The 18,172-nt window shown below is 40.7% G+C and overlaps 1 protein-coding gene across 7 annotated transcripts in view; it reads left to right on the top strand.

The window, feature by feature from the left end:
- Positions 1-18,172, top strand: part of DMD (dystrophin) — a 1,961,037-nt gene that overhangs the window by 1,494,807 nt on the left and 448,058 nt on the right. For all 7 annotated transcript variants that reach the window (XM_025200207.1, XM_014518487.2, XM_025200208.1 and 4 more), the window contains one exon: positions 12,250-12,461. In XM_025200207.1, the coding sequence (XP_025055992.1) occupies positions 12,250-12,461 (212 nt within the window). The remainder of the gene's footprint in view (positions 1-12,249; positions 12,462-18,172) is intronic.

Here is an 18,172-nt window from a genome sequence, read left to right as displayed (position 1 = left end):
TTTGTTTTGTATTTTTTCATTTAACATACATAGTTGCCTGGTTATACAGATAAACTGGGAAAACTATATTAGGCTTCTGAATAAAAATATACTTAACGTCCTTGAAAGCACTTGAAAATTGAAAGGTGGAAAGAGAAGGAGGAAATTTTTGAGTACAACAAATCACACGAAAAGGATTAATGTTGACAACTTTGAAGCTGAGTTTAGTGTGCTTCTCAGACAAACAATGACAATGTGATGCTTTTTATAGTCTCTGCACCAGAAACCTTTTATCCACATAAAATCTACAGTTCTTTTATGTTTGCAACATTTTCTAGCATTGAAATCATTGATGAGTTAACACAATAGACAGACCTTCTAACAAAATGCTACCTGTTCTATAACAGCTGCTATGTAATGATCCTGATCTGTGTTCTACTATACATTCAAGACTTTGTAAATAAATTGATAGCAGGATTATGAAACCTACTAATAGTATAATCCAATTAAAGGGATACACAAATATAAAATAATTCCTGTACATATTGTAACATCTATTGCATATATAGATAATAGCTAACAATTAGGGCTGTGCGAAGCTTCAGGAGCTGATTTGGTTCGGCAGAGTTTTGACCCAATTGGGTGGCCAAATCTCTGAATTCGAATCAAATCAAGAGACCCTTTAATCTCTCTGAATTCAGTTGGAACCCTCTGAATCAATTTGGAGAGATTTGGAAAGATTTGATGATTCAGACATCGACACAATTTTAAATGTTTTTCCTACATACCTCGAGGTACCAGGCGGCTCGTGAATGCTGAGATGGTTGGACAGATGGAGCGTCCCACAGGAGTGTGGGGGGTACCCAGTGTGCTCAGCAGCAGACCCAGAAGTGGACCAGAAGCACTTCCGATCCACTTCCGGGTCCACTGGGAAGCACAATGTGGGGGCCCCCGGCATCGCCCCCAGCTCAGAGACTGGTACCTTCTGGATCGGGGGGGCACCTGGGGTCTCCCCATGCTCCTGTGGGATGTTTCATCTGCCCCAGCATTGCAGCATTCATGAGCCGCCTGGTACCTCAAGGTATGTAAAAATAACATTTAAAGCTGGGTCTATGCCAAATTGCTGATTCTCCAAATCAGCATTGAATCTTCAGATTCAGATTCGACTGAATCAAATCAGGGACAGTGATCCAAATCACTGAATCAAATCACTGTCCCTGATTCAGGCCAAATCTGAATCCAAATTGAATACAGCCCATTTTGCACACCCTACTGTGGCTAACTACTTTCCTCTTATAATTTATGGTAATTTGTAGTATAAAATATGTCTGTTTTCCACTTTGCAAATCCAGTCTTTTTTTTTTTTCCTGTAGCACTTCACTTATAAACTTAAGGTGAGAGCTTCACACCAGATGGCCTGTCACCTGAGAATCTCTGAAAATAAAACAATATTTGGTTCTCATTTTAAATGTGAAACATAATGTTGTAAATACCAAAAGGTTGTTTTTGTTGAGTGTTTCAATTTATTTATATTCCCAGTAATACTCATACTAAAGGACACGGTCAACTTGAAATCTAGTCAGTTTTGAAAAATGACTTGTAACTCGTTTCATATTTTTCTGTGGTTGCTTCCTATATTTCAGTGTTATGTTGCAACATGAAGGACCCCATGCCTAATAGGTAAAATGAAAAATGAAAGGCCCAAATTTCTGTGAAAGGAAAAGGCTGACATGCTATCATTTTTGCCTCTTCATGACACATTATCAATTGCTGATTAAAAAAAAAATACAGCTGTATTAACTCTTTATAGTTTTTAGCCTTCGACACAATGAACACTCCCTGTAAAAATGGCTTGAAATGTCAGCTGTTTGCTCAGTCATGAACAGGATTAGATTAGACATCATTTTAAATAAACTTAGTGTGTGTTTTTAACTGTTTGCTATCAACTTTGCCTGAAAATTGCCTTCTAGCATGTTCACTTAATAATATGTGCTTACTCCTTTTCCACTGTAAAATAGGAAAGTACAATTTTTATGATCCCTTTTCCTGTTTATTTTTACTCTTTCTTTCATCTTTATCTCAGTTCCTGTCATTGAGGAAAAGGGGGAAAATAGGGGAGATTTCTTTGTGTGCGGTCTTGTCTGACACTATCATCTTTACATTTTTCAGACATGTGGAGAATTTCTGGATGAATGATTTTCTTTGTCCCTAAACTTTTTGAATAGTGATGTTCTTGGTGACTGCCAAGAGAGGAGGCAAAGGCATCTGGTATCAAGGCCATCTGAGAAAATATTTAGGGAACTATCCATTTATTTTTTTTAAAATAGGGTAATAAAAGGTGTGTTTCTAGTCGTTCCGTCCAGTGGGTGGAGTCTGAAACAAACAGGACAGGTCCCTTCCTGCCTTCCCTAAACAAAGTCACTGAAGATCATGGGAAGTGGTTGTGTATTTTTACTTTGAAAGGTGTCTTACATCCATTCACTTTCCCTATCTTGTCTCTTCAGAGCATAAGAAATTTGACAGAGGAACTTTCTCTTACTATATGTATATTAAATGTCTAACCTAATGTGGCCCCAATATTGCTGGGGAGCTCTCCCTGTCATGTAAATTTAATGTTAAATAATAATATTTCCATAGGGGAATTGAAGCACAGAATGACTAAGTGATTTAACTAAGACTACACAGAGAGTCAATATTCAGCTCATTCTGCTAAGCAGTAGGTCTGTGCGAAGCTTCGATCACCGAATCGATTCAGAGGAGATGCAGCCTGATTCAGCAGTCGAATCTCCAAATCCGAATCGAATCGGGAGACCTAATAAAAGGTCCAAATCAAATCCAAACCCTCCAAATCTATTCGGAGAGATTCAGAGATTTGGATTGGCTAGGGAGAGGCAGGCACAGCTGGGAAGCTGTGGGTTCTCCTGTGGCTCCTCCAGCTGTATCTGTCTCTCCCCAGGTGGGGGGAGTCATGGGAGAAGCCCCCATGGCTGCCCTGCCTTACCCCATCTGCTGCCCAGCATTTTAAAAAAAAAAAAGCCCCGCACTCACTGGCTGCAGCAGCAGTGATTACAGCCTCTGGGGGCTTGTGGCCCCACCGCTTGGCACCCACACAGCAGCTGTCTCATTGTGTGAGTGCAGCACGGCTCAGCAGGTCATCGTGCACTGTCTGGGAGCTGGGGTAGCTCCAGCAGTCACCCAGAGCCTGGCACCACTCAGCTTCAGAGCCCCCAGCTCCCAGACAGTGTGCAGCAACTTGCCAAGCCACACTCCACCCGCACCATGGGGCAGCTGCTGCATGGGTGCCAGGAGGGAGGAGGATGGCGATCCCTGCTGTCGTCCCACTACCCCGTGCTGTATGGGGTGGCTCTTCCATGAGCCCTCAGGCCCCAATCACTGCTGCTACAGCTGGTGAGGGGATTTTTTTATTTTTTTTTATTTTTATTTTTTTTAAGTGCCAGGAGACTGGGGCCAGGTGGGGGATGGGTCCAGGCAGGGAAACCATGGGGGCTTCTCCTGTGGCTCTCCCTACCTGGGGAGAGGCAGGCACAGCCAGGGAAGCCATGGGAGAACCTGCAGCCACTGGGCTGTGCCATCCGAAACACCAAAATGAATCATTGTCCCTCCAAAATAGCTGAATCTGAAACCAAAATGAAATGTAGCCAATTTGCACATCCCTACCAAGCAGTATGCAAACATGTGGAAATGAATTCAGTTCACTATTTTAGTCATTTTTCTTTTATATATTAATACAACTTTTACAAACCCTTTTCCTATTTATTTTTACTTTTCCTTTTATCTTTATCATTGTTCCTGTCATTGAGGTTGTCATTTAGTAAAGTAGCCTGCTTTATTTTGTAGCTGGTTTTGTTATTGTTTGTGATTTGGAGGAGGCCACACAGAAGGGCTACAAGATCAGGTGACAACACTGGTGCAAGGTTTGCCTTGTGGCTGTCCAGACTATACTTGCATCTGGAGAGTTGTTAACCTTCTTAGTATACTCCTGTTACAAATTTCAGTAGGGAATATCATTCTCTGCATTTTTAAATCGCAGTAATTGTATGTATTTTATTTATATTTACATTAATTTGCTTTTCTAAACCAAGGATTATCAGCTTGTTTTTCAGTAGCTCAATAGTTAGTGAGATATTTTCATCAGTAGAGGGAATTGTATTTGTTTAATTCATAAATTACGTATAACACCACAGGTGTTAACAACCCTTTCACCTTTTAAAGGGTCTGGATGTGCCAGTATTCAGGCTATCCTTTCTTCTATAATATTGCTGTCTGTTAGCCATTCCTGGGAATGGCTCTCTTCTGTTTCTCTAGCTAAAAATATTAGCTCAGGCATGGTAATATTAACTCAGATAAACATTAGCTCAGGTGTGGAAAAAGGGACTCTGAATTTTTTATATACTGTCAAGATGCTCAAGAAGGCTAGTTTTGTTTTACAAATCTGAATAAGGGACATACATTTAACTGTAATGACTACAGGACTAAAGAAACAATATATTTTGACTATTTTGGGGGGGGGTTAACTGTAGCATGAGCTCTGTGTGGCACATGGCACATTGGGAAGAGGACTGGCAGCACTGTGTCAGATGAGGCAGGGAGCAGAGTAGAGCATCAGATCAGGCAAAAAGCAGAGCACTAGTATGGTCCAAAACACAGGGAAGGGAGCAGAAAGCTGAGCAGCAGACTGGGTAAGGAAAAAGGACTAGAGGGAACTTGGGGAATGTAGTGAGCTAATATGTGACTTGGCTGCCAAAAAGGTTGGCCCCCTCTGATCTAGCAAGTGAGTGCACATTCCAATAAAGTTATATTTGCTTTTGCTTTGATCTTAGTGAATATAGTGCTAGGTTCCCTAGCATATTTGTAAAGCATCTAGTTTCTCTTTAACAGGAGAAAAAATGTGTGATGATGCGCCATACTATCTGCACCCCCCTTTCCAAACCATAGATCCACCCACATTGGTAGCTAATGATGCAAAACCAATTGCATCCCTGGAACCCTGTAATTTTATAAGCCACCACTGCCAGACTCGAGACTTGTGTCTACACTATTCAGTGAAATAAAAACTTCAAGAAACATTTCTGGTCTGTGAGCAGGACAGGCCACTTGGGCACCTACCCAGTCCTCAGCCATATAAATTCTTCTATTTATTTTGGCTGATGACTTTTTTTTTGCACTCTCTGGAGTATATAGGGTGAAAGATGACATTGTATCAGCAAAACTGGTCCTGTTTGACTGGCATGCTAGGAACTAGGACAGGGTGAAGTAAAGGGTAGTTTGTGAGATATTTGAGTTTTATAAAACCCACAGATGTAAGCAGTAAAATATGCAGTACAAACTCATTAGAACAACACCTGTTTATATCAGCCCCTCATTTTTAACAGGAGGAGCTGATTTTTTTCATTGTGCCACAAATTGACTAACTCTATTATAACAAAAACTCTCTCCTAATGACCTTTTCTCCTGTTTTGATTGGGCGGGGGCAGGTAATGAGGTTTTATTCTCTCTCTCTGGCATGCTTGTATACAGTTTGTCAGCTTTGCCCCATGTACATTCTACATATAAGGACTCTCTTTAACTGTATGTTTTATACATTATGTTCCATACTGGAACATTGTCCTAGTTATATACTAGGTGTTGTAAAGCTGATAATAATTATAACATCAATATGTAGTGGGTCTTAACAAGGGACATATATGTTTTATCTTGTTTCTTGCCTTTAGATATGAAATATTCATTCTAGACTTTCTGATTCACAAATATCTGTGTATCTGAACAAATAAAAGCATAGATAACTGACTCAGGTATTGGTTTAAAAATGTTCTAAATGTTTTTTGTTTGTTTTTAGGGTATTTTTGGTTGGTTGTTTTTTTTTTTTACAGATTTGGCTCTGTTTGGACAAATTTGTCTCTTGTGGTGGGCGGTCAAACCCACGTTGGAGGTTGGAATAAATAGGCCTTTTGAATACCACTGTCAATACTAACTTTGCTTTTCTGTCAAGCCAGGGTGGCAACCGTTGGGTTCCAACAGTTGGGAATAAAAAGGGGAGGGATCATGATGCATAGGACTGCTACCATGCTAGAAAGATCTTGGTATTTGACACAGAACTTGGCTGAGGCGAACGGCCTTAAACTAGGAACATCAGGCACAGCAAAACTTGTAACAATGGACTTCAGGTTTTCTTATTCTGTTGTTTATTAATTTTGTACAGCCCAAAGAATAGAGTGATTTTGATACTATACAGTACACAAATACTATGTATGTTCTCATGGTTTAGGTGTTTCTAATTTGTCTAATGCCATAGAAGCTAAGGTCCATGGTAAGAAGGAAATGAAAGACAATGATCTGCTTTGTGCTACACTATTGTGTTCCTACGTACAACAGAAGGAACTGTGCTACATTTTGTAGTGGGGTCTTAATTTCTTTTTTTTTTAATGCTCTTATTTAGTGCTCGGAACTCCTTTTATCATGTCTCCTACCACATATCCACTTCCCAATGTCCCTGTCCATTGTGAGGGACTTTGTGTTTTATCTAATTCAAGGCATTTTGACCCAGGGCTAGAGAGGAGTGATCAAACTCCTTCTTTATTTATTCAGCTCTGACAAATTTCTTTCTGGAACATCTCTCTCTCTCTCAAGTTATTGATTCTTTTGTTCTTCCTACTGTCAGAGCTCTGCATCTTATTCCCAGGGTTGAATTCTTCATGGTCTTGGATAAGGGTCACTGGAGGAAAGTTACTCATTTATCTATCCAATGAATCCCATATGTTCATTTTAACTTTCAGGATATTATGAAGTTAAGACAGTAGAAATGGTCCTTGCTAACCCTAGGCAGTTGCCTTCTCAGCCTTGTTACTGATGTTCAGCAGTCCTTTCATAGAAAGTGCTTCAATAGTTCCTTTTTCCAAAAATGTCCTCCTAAAAGCATCCTGCCAAGGGAACCATTTTGTACAGTGATCAAATGCCCTTACATACATAAAACCCCAGGATAACTACAGAAGTCCTTTAAAATAATTGGTCCACTTTAAGGGAAACCTTTTTAAAGAAATGTCTGTGCCTAAAAAGGATTAAAAGATTTAGCAAGCTCTGAACTACCTTACCTGAAATAGCTGATTTGCCAGCATCAGACCTGTGGCTTATGGGCACTGAAGTCCAATGCATCCCTGGAATCAACTTTGATCTGACAAGTTATCCACAAGTTAGAAAAAGTGCCTTGACATCCCAAACTCTTATTATATGGCGTGTGCAACAGAGGCATCTTCTTTTCAGCACAGAAATTTTCTACCACAAAGCAGGTGTTTTTCTCCCACTTTCATATACTCTGATCCAACGTATTTATTTACTATCTAAATCAGTGAATTTATGATATGGTCCAGGGATGAAATCTTGTCTATGCTCATCTCAAAAGGTAAAAAGGTGCCTTTCTTCATTTTCACACACATGCATGAGCATGTGTGTATATATGTCTCTCTCTGTTCCTCTCCCTCTCCCTCTATCTGTCTATATATATGTATATGTATGTATACGTATATGTGTGGGGGCATATATATATGTGTGTGTGTGTATATATTTATAAAATTACATAGATGCAACAGTTAGCATGTGTAAACTTTCTATGATGCATTGGTGTTTTTGTATGCTGTTTTTGTGTTACCTTACAATAAATCAGGAGTATCTTAATTATAGGAGTCCCCTTTAGTTTCTGTTTTAATAAACTATCTCTGAACTCCTTTAGGTTGTTAATATTCTGTTTGTCATCTGTGGTATTTAATTATTAGTTAAAGCCTACCTCAGGAGGGCCAGATGAATTATGTAAATGTCGTGATATGTTTATTCTACAGTTATGTGTTTTCTTTTCTGGGACAAATGAGTGATGCAATGTATCAAAGTGAAATATTTAGGAGAGCTTTAAATAGTTTGTTTGCTTACGCTGGGTAATGATCTAGAGAGACACCACTTCCCTAACCTTCTGTATTTCAAATCTCTGATGTTCCATCAAGAATATTTTTCTTTTGGGTGTGAGAATAAAAGTAATAGAGCTAGCAGAAACACAGTTTTCTTTTTCACAGCAAATCTTGATTTCTCAGCAAAAATTTGAGAACCAAACGATTTGGGGAAAATGTGAAAATGTTCCTGTGGGAGCTCATGGGACCTCCATTTGTCTGCCTCATGCTTCCATTCTCCTCTGAAGTTGGGCTCCGTGACTGAATTGCATCTTCCATGTCACACCATTGTTTCTTCTTTCAGAAAGGGGAAGTGGTTCATCATGATGTGAGAGCTCCTGGCACCCACATGAAAATTGTGATCAGCCAGGGAGCCTGACCCATAGTGAAGAATGGGGCATGAAACAATTAAATGAAAAATAGCATTAAGCACTGTGGTACCATATCCAAATTGGAAACACTGTATTTTTTCCCCAGTACATTTTGGCATTCAGATATCTTTTGATAAAATGTCAACATTGCCAATGGAAAAAAGATTCTTTTCACTAAAAAAAATAAACTTGAAAACAATTCTATGTCAAAGGGCCCCTCTACACATGCAGGTAAAAATACAGTGGGATTTAATGTATGACCTGCACAATTACACCTCCTGCCATGCCACACGTGTATGGCAAGAGGTGTGATTGTGAAATTGTAAATTAGATTTTACTACTCGGCTCCCCCTGAACTGGCAAGAAGCAAGCTCCTACAGCTGGGAGCCCCCTCAGCTGAGGGGGCTTCCAGCCATGGCAGGGACCCATACATCCCAGGGACTGAGAGGTTGTAGTGTCTAACAGGGCTCCTAGCCACAGGGGAGACCCTGCTATGCATGAAAATTAAAACTTAATAGCAGCCAGCTATAAAGTTAGCACACATTTTTGAGGTCTAACTTGATAGCTGGTGGGAGCTTTTTATGATGGGATACTTTCACAGTTGGTAGGGTTGGAAGGGACCTGAGCAGATCATCTAGTCTGACCCCTGCCATGGGCAGGAAAGGATGCTGGGGTCAAATGACCCCAGCTAAGTGGTTGTCTAGCCTCCTTTTGAAGACCCCCAGGGTAGGGGCAAGCACCACATCCCTTGGAATACTTTGCATGTGTAGCTGGTCTTAAGGTAATTGCACAATTAACTAGATAATTGCATGATACCTGTAACATCTAGAGGGGGCCTAACAGCTTTGATGGAAAGATTTCTGAGGCCTAAAAATAATTTTTGATATAGCCAAAGTCAATTTGAATTGTTGTTATTCCCCACAATTGTAATATAAGTAAAGAAGAAGCAACTGTTTTTTTTTTCCTGAAACTGATTTGTACTTGTTATCAGCATCTCAAGCACATCCATTAGACTTTAAATGTGTTCACCTTTGAACACCTCAATTCCTCACTTGTGCAGGTGTACCTCGGAATTCTAACCTGAATGTGGTGTATAAAAAAGATTATTTGTGAAGTAAGCTATCAGGAGTCAGGAAAACAGGCCAGTTAATTAGCTCTCAGCTGGCCCTGGTTTCCCAAGTGGGCTTGGCTGCCAGCAACCTATCTATTCCTAGCTAGCCCCAGTTGCTTGTATGGGCATGGCTACCACCTTATAAACAGCAGTTCTTTGAGTGCCCAGGAGACTACTCAGATATAACATGGGCAGCTGGGTCTTGTCTCTAGGACTAGGGAGAGACATTATATATAAACCAGTTTAAGTGATCAGAAGCTGGTTTAAACCTGTAACAGAACAGGTATTCAGTGCACATAAACCAATTTGAAAATGGCTGAAACCAGTTTGAGATAAACCTGGTTGATTGTAGTATCAGACTTAACTGATTTGGCTCACATGGGTTTATGCAATGTCTCTCCCAGACCCCTTGCTGGTTTAAAATAAACCAGATACCCCCAGCATCCTGGCATGCTCTCTTGGCTGGGCAGGGCTCTCAGCTCCACAGCAGGGCTAGTCCTTCCCCTCTGCTTCCTAGCTAGAGCTCTGGCAAGACTGTGGGCTTCTCTCCTCCCTCCCCCTCACCACTCACTGCTAAGCAGGAATTTCCCCTTCCCCTCTACCTTGCTAAGGAGGTGTCTGTGTATTAGCTAGCAGACCACATGTTGGCTACAGTCTGTGCTGAATCAACAGGTAGCTGGTAATGTCCTGTTGTTTTCTTAATTGGGTGATAAACACTGAGTTAGGGGTGATAAGCATTACCTGCTGGACTAGTCACAGTGCCCTGCAGGGGCCTGGCAACACCCCCTGCCTCAGCTCAGCTCTGTGAAAGGAAGGGAGGGCTGCTGTAGCATCACCCCAGCTTCTAGTCTGAGCCACTGCAGGCATGTGCTTGCATTTCTGGGATGTCTGTTTGGTTACAAACCAGCTTAGCCTATCTAGGTTAGACTAACCTACAAAGATTGAATCAGTTCAGGCTCAGGCTTCTTGAATGTCTGTCCCTTCCCTAGAGGGTCGCAATGCAGGCAATCAGGAACAGACATGGTTGGAAGCAAAGGTCAGAGTAGAATTGTGAGTCAGTGGATCATTAAGTAGCATGTGGGTCAGGAGGCCAAAGTATGTACAGCAGTCACCCTGGTTACAGGGATCAGGAACAGGAAGCAGGGATCTAGGTCAGTATCACTAACCAAGGCATTCAGAGCAGACAGCTCTAGCTGGAAGGGACTAGCACATAGGTAATTACCAAACTAAAGCTAGGAGTAGGCTTTCAAAGACAGGGGTCTGATCAGGGGTCAGGAGCAAAGGAAGTCAGGATTAGCAAATCAGGAGCAAAAGGTAAGCAGGCTGAAACTAAGAACAAAGGATAAACCCAGGTAACCAACAAGCAATGATGCAGAGGAGAAGAAAGTAGGAACCAACAAGCTGAACTTAGGAAACTAGAAACAAAGAGTACTGGGTATTGAAAGGCTGCTGCTTATAGGCAGGCAACCAAGTCCATATAAGCAGCATGCCAACTGGAAGTAATTAGGCCACTAGCAGCCTGGTGCACTCAGGTAACTAGGGCCAGCTGGGGGCTAGCTAGCTTGCTTACTTGCCCTTGTTCCTGACATAACCTTTATTCTTTAAAATAAGAGTGCTTAATGTTCTTTTAAAACATAATTGTTATTCTTTTGTTCAAAGCCTTGGCCATCTAGTTTTATTGTGTTCGTATTTTTTCACTAATTCTGTTTCTTCGTTTTCCTCCATTCTCTCATGCTCGTTCACTCCCCCACCTCCATTTATTTTCTGTCTTCTATTCTAGGAAAAAGCAAGGGATACTGGAAGTATTGGATTATTTTTCCCTTTTCAAACACTGGGGAGTAGATCCAAAATAGGCTCTTTTGCCCCTCCTCTAAGAGGTTGAAGTTGAGGCAGCAATGGGAGGATTTTTCCCTCCATGTTTGTAATGGGGCAGGATTCTCCCTCAGTCCTGAGAGACAGCCCATTGTAGAATCCACCCTGTGAGGGGTGCAGTAGTGTCTGGTAATTCCTCCTAGTGAAAAATGTTTTTTCTTGTAGAGCATTCAAGGCATTCTTAGCTCTCAATGCCAAAACAAGGTGGCCACTGGCTTTAAAATAATGTGGGGCAGCTTCTGGGTGAACTATAAAGAGGCTAAGTCTGATAGGTTTGGAAAAAATACATATTTCTTATTAATAAAGCACAGAACAATTTTTTCCCCACAGCTTTGTCTGGTTGAAGAAGTATTATTCCATATTATTTGGGGAGATGCCTTTGCCTCAGATGGGCTTACAATCTTCATTTGTACAATCCATCCATTTGCACAAGTTCATTAGGCTTCCCAAAGCTAGGTTTCCCTCAAATAATGAAATCTATTCCTTCCTCTATAACTGATATGAAAAAGTTAGCAAGTATACTTGTAGATAGACTTTAGATTCCACTAATATTTGTCTTAACTGGTCAAGGAAAGCATAACCATCGATTGCATCTAGTAATAAATCTTAAGATGAAGGCTACAGAAGTCCTCAAAAACACGAACTTCAGCTTTATTTTGTATAAGCAAAATGTGTAAACTATTTTCTTTTTTTGCAATATGATTTTGTTTTATGATTCTTACTGTCATTATTGAAATGTGAACCTAACATTTCTGTCTACATATGCATCAGGGTGTCCACACCCTCCCACAGTTATTTCTTCTCCTTTATTAATTTATATTTTAGTTACAGTTCAAAATTATCTTAAGAGCTTTCAAAGGTGGATTGCAACATTAGTATTTTAATATTTCTAACTATTGCATTAAAAAAATAAAAATAATTATTTGAGTGATTCACTTTGGACTTTGCCTTTGTGTTTCACCAGTTGAAAAGATACAGAGTCAGTGGGACGAAGTTCAGGGACGCCTTCAAAACCGAAGACAGCAATTACATGAAATGTTAAAGGATTCGACGCAGTGGCTGGAAGCGAAACAGGAAGCTGAGCAGGTTCTAGAACAAGCCAAAGCCAAGCTTGAGTCGTGGAAGGAGATTTCATACACTGTGGATGCTCTGAAAAAACAGAACGCCGAACTTAAGGTTATTATTGAAAAAGGAAGATTTGTGTTCCAGAAAGATAATCAAAATATTGAAAATGTTTCTACTTCACCCGAATAAGTTATTTAATTAAAAAATTATCAAAGGTTTGGGTAGTTCAGGCCATGGAAAGTAACCTGAAACCAGATAGCGTCCCCTTCCAATCACCTTTGCCTCTCCTCTCAACCGTAAAAGTTCTGTTGGACACTAAATCTGTACTTTACATCATACCAATCTCCAAGTTCATCCTTACTATTGGCACTTTAGTTGGTGTTCTTAGCAGTGAGGCTAAAGACTAGATGACCCTGGAGACTAAACTGTCCTTTCACTTGATAGTTTATCACCTAGGGTAAGGACAAAAGTGACAATTTTCCTCCGATCTAGCCAGAGAAAGCAGTTTATAGCTGTGACCGAACACAAGTGCACAGCTGCAAACAGCTTCCAAAATGGCTGATTGGGTAAAAATCTGACCCCTCGTTGCATGAGGTATCAGATGAAGATGTTTCAAAATGTAGCGTCTTCTGTAACTTGCATCTGCGGAGCTCCCAGCCCGTCACTGTTTTCAGAATCTGAAGAGGGAAAGGGAGCCGAGGGAGTTCAATCTGGGTTTATTCAGCCCTGCCCTGCTCCGGACGGTTGTGTGGGTGAATTAGAGCCTCCCCACCCACCAAGGCTTCAATTTGCCCACCCCACCCTTCAGCACCAGCTGGGAAGCCCCAAGCACAAGCTCCCTCTGCTGCCTTTTCCCCCTCCCATTCTGAAAACAATGCGCATTGGCAGAGAGCTGCCGCTGTTGCTAGGGGAAACCAGCTGCATGCTCCCAGCCGGTAGCTAAATTCTGTTCCCCCTGGAACCAGCAGTGAACTTCTGTTTGGTCTGGGGTAACATTGCAACTCAGAATACTTTGCAGAAGTTGTTCGGAGTTACAGCTGGGAGCTGCAATTCTGTCTGCACCCTTATTTGATATTTTTCAGCCAACACACTGGTACAGCAGAGTGGGAAATCTTGGGTGCCCATAGAAGTGCTCGTTCATGTTCTAATTAGAACGCTCCGGTGTCACCTCATTGTCATTTGTATTAAGCCCCCGTGCATTTCAAAATGGTCATGGGGACACTTTATCTAAACTTTCTTGAATGAGCTTTATATAAAGCATCCCATGGCCATTTTGAAATATGCAGGGACTTAAAACATATGATGATGAGCTCTTTTAATTACAATGGCTTTCCAGAAACTTCCCTGATTAAAATGTGCCTGGCCCCCTGCCCTTGAGCATATGTATAGGCAATCCTTGTGCTACTCCTTAAGGATGTCTTAGCAGCTAATAACTGTGTGTTAGTTGCCCCAGAGTAATAAATGCATGTAAATTATCTAGTGAAAATCAGCTGCATTTGTTTTGCCATCAAGTAAACCCAGGCCAACTCCTGGCAAGGATATGGTGTGGGCAAAGTCCAGCCCAGAAGCTGGATTGGGCCTGCAGTAGACTCCACTCAGCAGCAGCCTCTGCCTGTGTCGCTGAGGCCGGTTTCCTTGCAGACTCCCAGAGCAGCAAACCCATGACAGCATGGGGCCAGGGTTTCCATGGGGAACAGCCTGAACAGCAGTGGTAGGGCACGTGGCTGGGTAGGAAGTTACTCAGGGGCTGTTGCCAGGGCTGGGATCTTGCAGCAATGACAGCGTGGTCTGGAGCTGGGGCAGAGCCACGACCTGGTGCCTGCACACCCCTGCCTGCTGCTCCTGGGGTCCCCATGCAATCTGGCTGGAGCGATGCAGACAGCAGCTGGGGAATGGAGTCCAGCTGCCAGCCAGACCTGCCATTTGTCCACCCCTGTTATAACACATGGTCTTCAACTCTATTTTTGCCTCAGCATGTTCAACACACATGAAGTTACCCTGAGACAGAACACCTAGTTTGATTAGCAGTGAAACCAGATTGTGCCGTACTTGTTAGGATGAGAGGCAACATTTGTTTTGTTTTGTTTTTTAATGCCATTTAGCTTTGAGCTGTAAGAGAGAGCCTTATTGGGTCTAGTGACATACCCTATAATTAAAAATAAGGAACATTGACTCAAACTGGTAATATCTAACTTTCTGGTAAGCAACACAGTCAACCAACCTTTTAATCCATATCTTCAGTACACATAAATGCAAGACTACTTTCCGGATCTGCCAGCTACCACCCTATCATCAACACTAACGTCTATTTTTAATGAGTTTCCACCATCCTGCAAAGTATATACAAAACTGCCTTCTAATTTGCCCAGTGCATGTATAAAAACAGTACAAATCCTTCAGTTTCTTTTTGTCTTAGAGCTAGGAACTGGAAAACCTTTCTCATTGGATTCTACCTGATGGGTCTGGGTAGAATGGATTATTGCAAATAAGGACAATTACTCATTAATGTACTGGAAAGAGTTAGAGATTGTGTATCCCACTTCCATTCAGCAGATGAGACACGTTTGCCATTGTCTCTGAGCTAGAATGCTGACTTCTGCCTGCAGTGTTTGGTTTTATAAAATACCTCAGCAATGTAAGCTTCTATGCAAAGGTTCAAGTTCTTTAAAACAAGGAATTCATGAATCAAGTAGGAACAGATTCTCAAGTCAATACTTCTTAAAAATATTTTGCATTTCAAATGCAAAGTACATTAGCAACTAAGACTGGTGCTGAAACAGATGTTGCATAAATGAATGTGCCAGATTTTCATTTCTTAAGAGGATGCAAAATTATATTCTGGGCCTCAAAAACTGTCCCAGTAAAAGCTGAGTAAAAACCTATATATTTTCATGAAAAAGTGTTTGATTAAATGATGTTTGTTAAAAAAAGGAAAAAAATGATTGAAAAAATGTAAATGAGACTGTATGGGTTAATACACAGACAGATAAAATAATAAACAACTTTGCACCTTGAGCCCAAAAGTTACTGACATAATGACATATTATAATATTTTTATGGAAAACAGTCATATTATCAAACACAGCCAGACCCTTGCTTTGTTTGGTCCACGTGGTGATAGATTGTCTATTGTCCTACAGCTTCAGGGACCCAATCACTGTAAGTTACTTTCATTTGTTTAGTTTTGATAGCCCTTCCTCTTTGCACAAGCCAAAAAGAATTCACCTCTGGCTGAAAGAGAGTCTCTTTTTAATTTTTTTTTTCCCCAGGCTTCTGATGAGAAATCTCTTTGTCTGCCTTGTGATTCCTATTGTGTCAAATCCTGCATAAAAGCTCCTCAGATGTGACTGCATTAGCTGTTTTGTGCTTGGCTGAGATAAACGTACATGAATTCAAAAGAAAACTGAAATCTTGTTTGAGCTTAGTTGATTTAGGTTTCTTTTATACAATAGTATCTGAATTGAAAGATCTAGAAATAAATAGGCCCTACAAAATACATGAAGTTATCCGTGCCCTGGCATACATGGGTGTTTTGATGTCCTGTCCCTAAATATTCTGAATATGTATGGTTCCTCTTTTGTGTTTTAAGTTTCAGTTGGTTTGATATTACTTGTGTTGAGCAAAATTCAAACAGCCTCTTCTGTTCATTTATATATGAGGAAAGATACAGCCAAACTTGGGGGACAGCCAAAACCCTGCAGACATACATACTGCACGCATCTACTCTGTTCTATGAAGAGATGTAGTGTTAAGGAATACAGGCATTTAGGCAGCAAGAATTCACTAACCTAGTTGTCGTGTGTTTTATCCAAAGCATGCTGAAGTCAATTGAGATTGCCTGTATTGCCAGTAGGTTGGTACAAATTATTCCTGTGAAGGCCAAAAATAATCAGCAAGTCCTTAGTAACACCACCACCTTTGCCAAGCCAATGTAAAACAGAAATCTGTAACTGGTCCTAAAGATTTTGATGACTTAAGACTTTCTGATTTCTTTTACTTAAGAGTTAAATGTAGTCCTGGACTCATTTACTTAAAATTAATGTAATTTTAATTTAAAAACTCCTCTGCAAAAAATATCCTGGGAGCCAAGTAAAAGCATGGAGGGGCCAGAAATGCCATAATCCCACTGAGAGTCTGCTTTTCCACTATAATTTACAGTAATAATCCTGTTCTCTATTTTTTTTCTATGATGACTACAAACTATTAGTGTAGCAGACTAAGTTAAGAAATTACTTATAAAGGACAAAAAATGTCTGAATAAATGACCACAGACTCAGTTCAGTGGCAAAGATTCAACCGGATTTATTGTCTATGAGCACAGCCCTAACACAATTTGGCCCAATAAGCACATCAGACCATGCTAAGGCATTTTGTACCTGTGACAGGGCAGTCAGCACAACATTACACAGGCTCCCCAAGGCTGCTACAAAGTTTCTCTGCTTGCCAATTCTCCTTTTATACAATGATCCAAACAAGTTATGTATTGCATTTCATCTATATATTGAACATTACAAACCATCCTGTACTGTGGGCTTGTTGTACCTTCTGACCTGGGTGTTCCTGTTCCAACCTTATCATCCTGGTACTGGATTTATCCTATCTTGTACCATCATCCTCTCCCTCCCATTTCTTGGCATGTCAGCCTGCCAAGTTTTGTTTATGTGAGGACTTCGTGTATCAGTCAGGTTTGCTGGTGAGGCCTACTCTGGCCAATGTTTTAGCAAAGCCTTTGTGTAAGCAACATATATTGATCAATGCTCCAGTGAGGCATATCCAGTTCACAGCAAACATGAATAAATTGGATAAAAAAATTCCTGAATAGGGCCATGAGAATCATTAAAAAACTGGAAAACATGGGGGTCATGGAAGACTCCATGAATTCAACCTGATGAGCTTGAGCAGCTTACAGTATAACTTGAACATAGGTCCTTAGAGAATAAATTAATAATAGCAGACAAGGTGTTACAAATTCCAATGACCACAGAAGCTAGACAGATTCAGATTAGAAATCAGTCATAAATTGTTAACACCAAATATAATTAGCCTTCCAAGAGTTCTGGTGGATTCTCCACTAGTGGAAATTATTTAATGAAATGTGGGTGTTTAATAAAGACATTGTCTAGTTCAGGCAAGAATTAATGCAGAGAAATCTTATGATCTGTGTTAAGAGGAGGTCAGTTCAGAATGCTCTAGATGATTAGTGGTCCCTTCCAGCGGGCCCTATAATCTATTAATCTGTTATTTGGTAAGAATGATATCTGTCTCTACATTCTGTGCTATATTTTAAAATTAATAATGAAAAAGAACCAATAGCCCATTTACTTTCTTCTTCTTTTTTTATAAAAACAGGGAATTAAAGCACATGCATATACAGTGCCATATAGATAGAATCATATATAAACCACAACTGTTTCTATGGTTCTGAGATTTTTTAAAGTTAAAGAAAAAAATGTATCTGAGCTACAACTTTCTCCCTGGATCCCTGTTTGGTTCAGTAGAACATAATCTTCTACCGTCCTGGATCAGTTGGGCTAAGTACAGACAGTCGAAAAGCCCCAGGCTGAATCCATTCGAACTTTGCATTCTGTTCAGAGTCTATTAATCCATTCTATACCATTCTCTAAACTGCATAGATTAAACCAATAAGCAAGTGAACTAATGTCCATTTTTTAAACCAGTAAGACAGCCAGACCCCTAGTGTGGCCCATATCAGGAGCTGGGGGAAAATAAAGCACACCTCCCAGCCTGCTGGCCATTGCCAAAGATACCCAAATGCAGTTCCGACCCCTTCCTCAGCCAGACAGCTGAGGAAGGGGTGGGTC

This window comes from Alligator sinensis, unplaced genomic scaffold (genome assembly GCF_000455745.1).
Source record: "Alligator sinensis unplaced genomic scaffold, ASM45574v1 scaffold746_1, whole genome shotgun sequence".
In the NCBI taxonomy this organism is placed as follows: Eukaryota; Metazoa; Chordata; order Crocodylia; family Alligatoridae; genus Alligator; species Alligator sinensis.
This window is presented reverse-complemented; position numbering and strand designations above follow the sequence as displayed.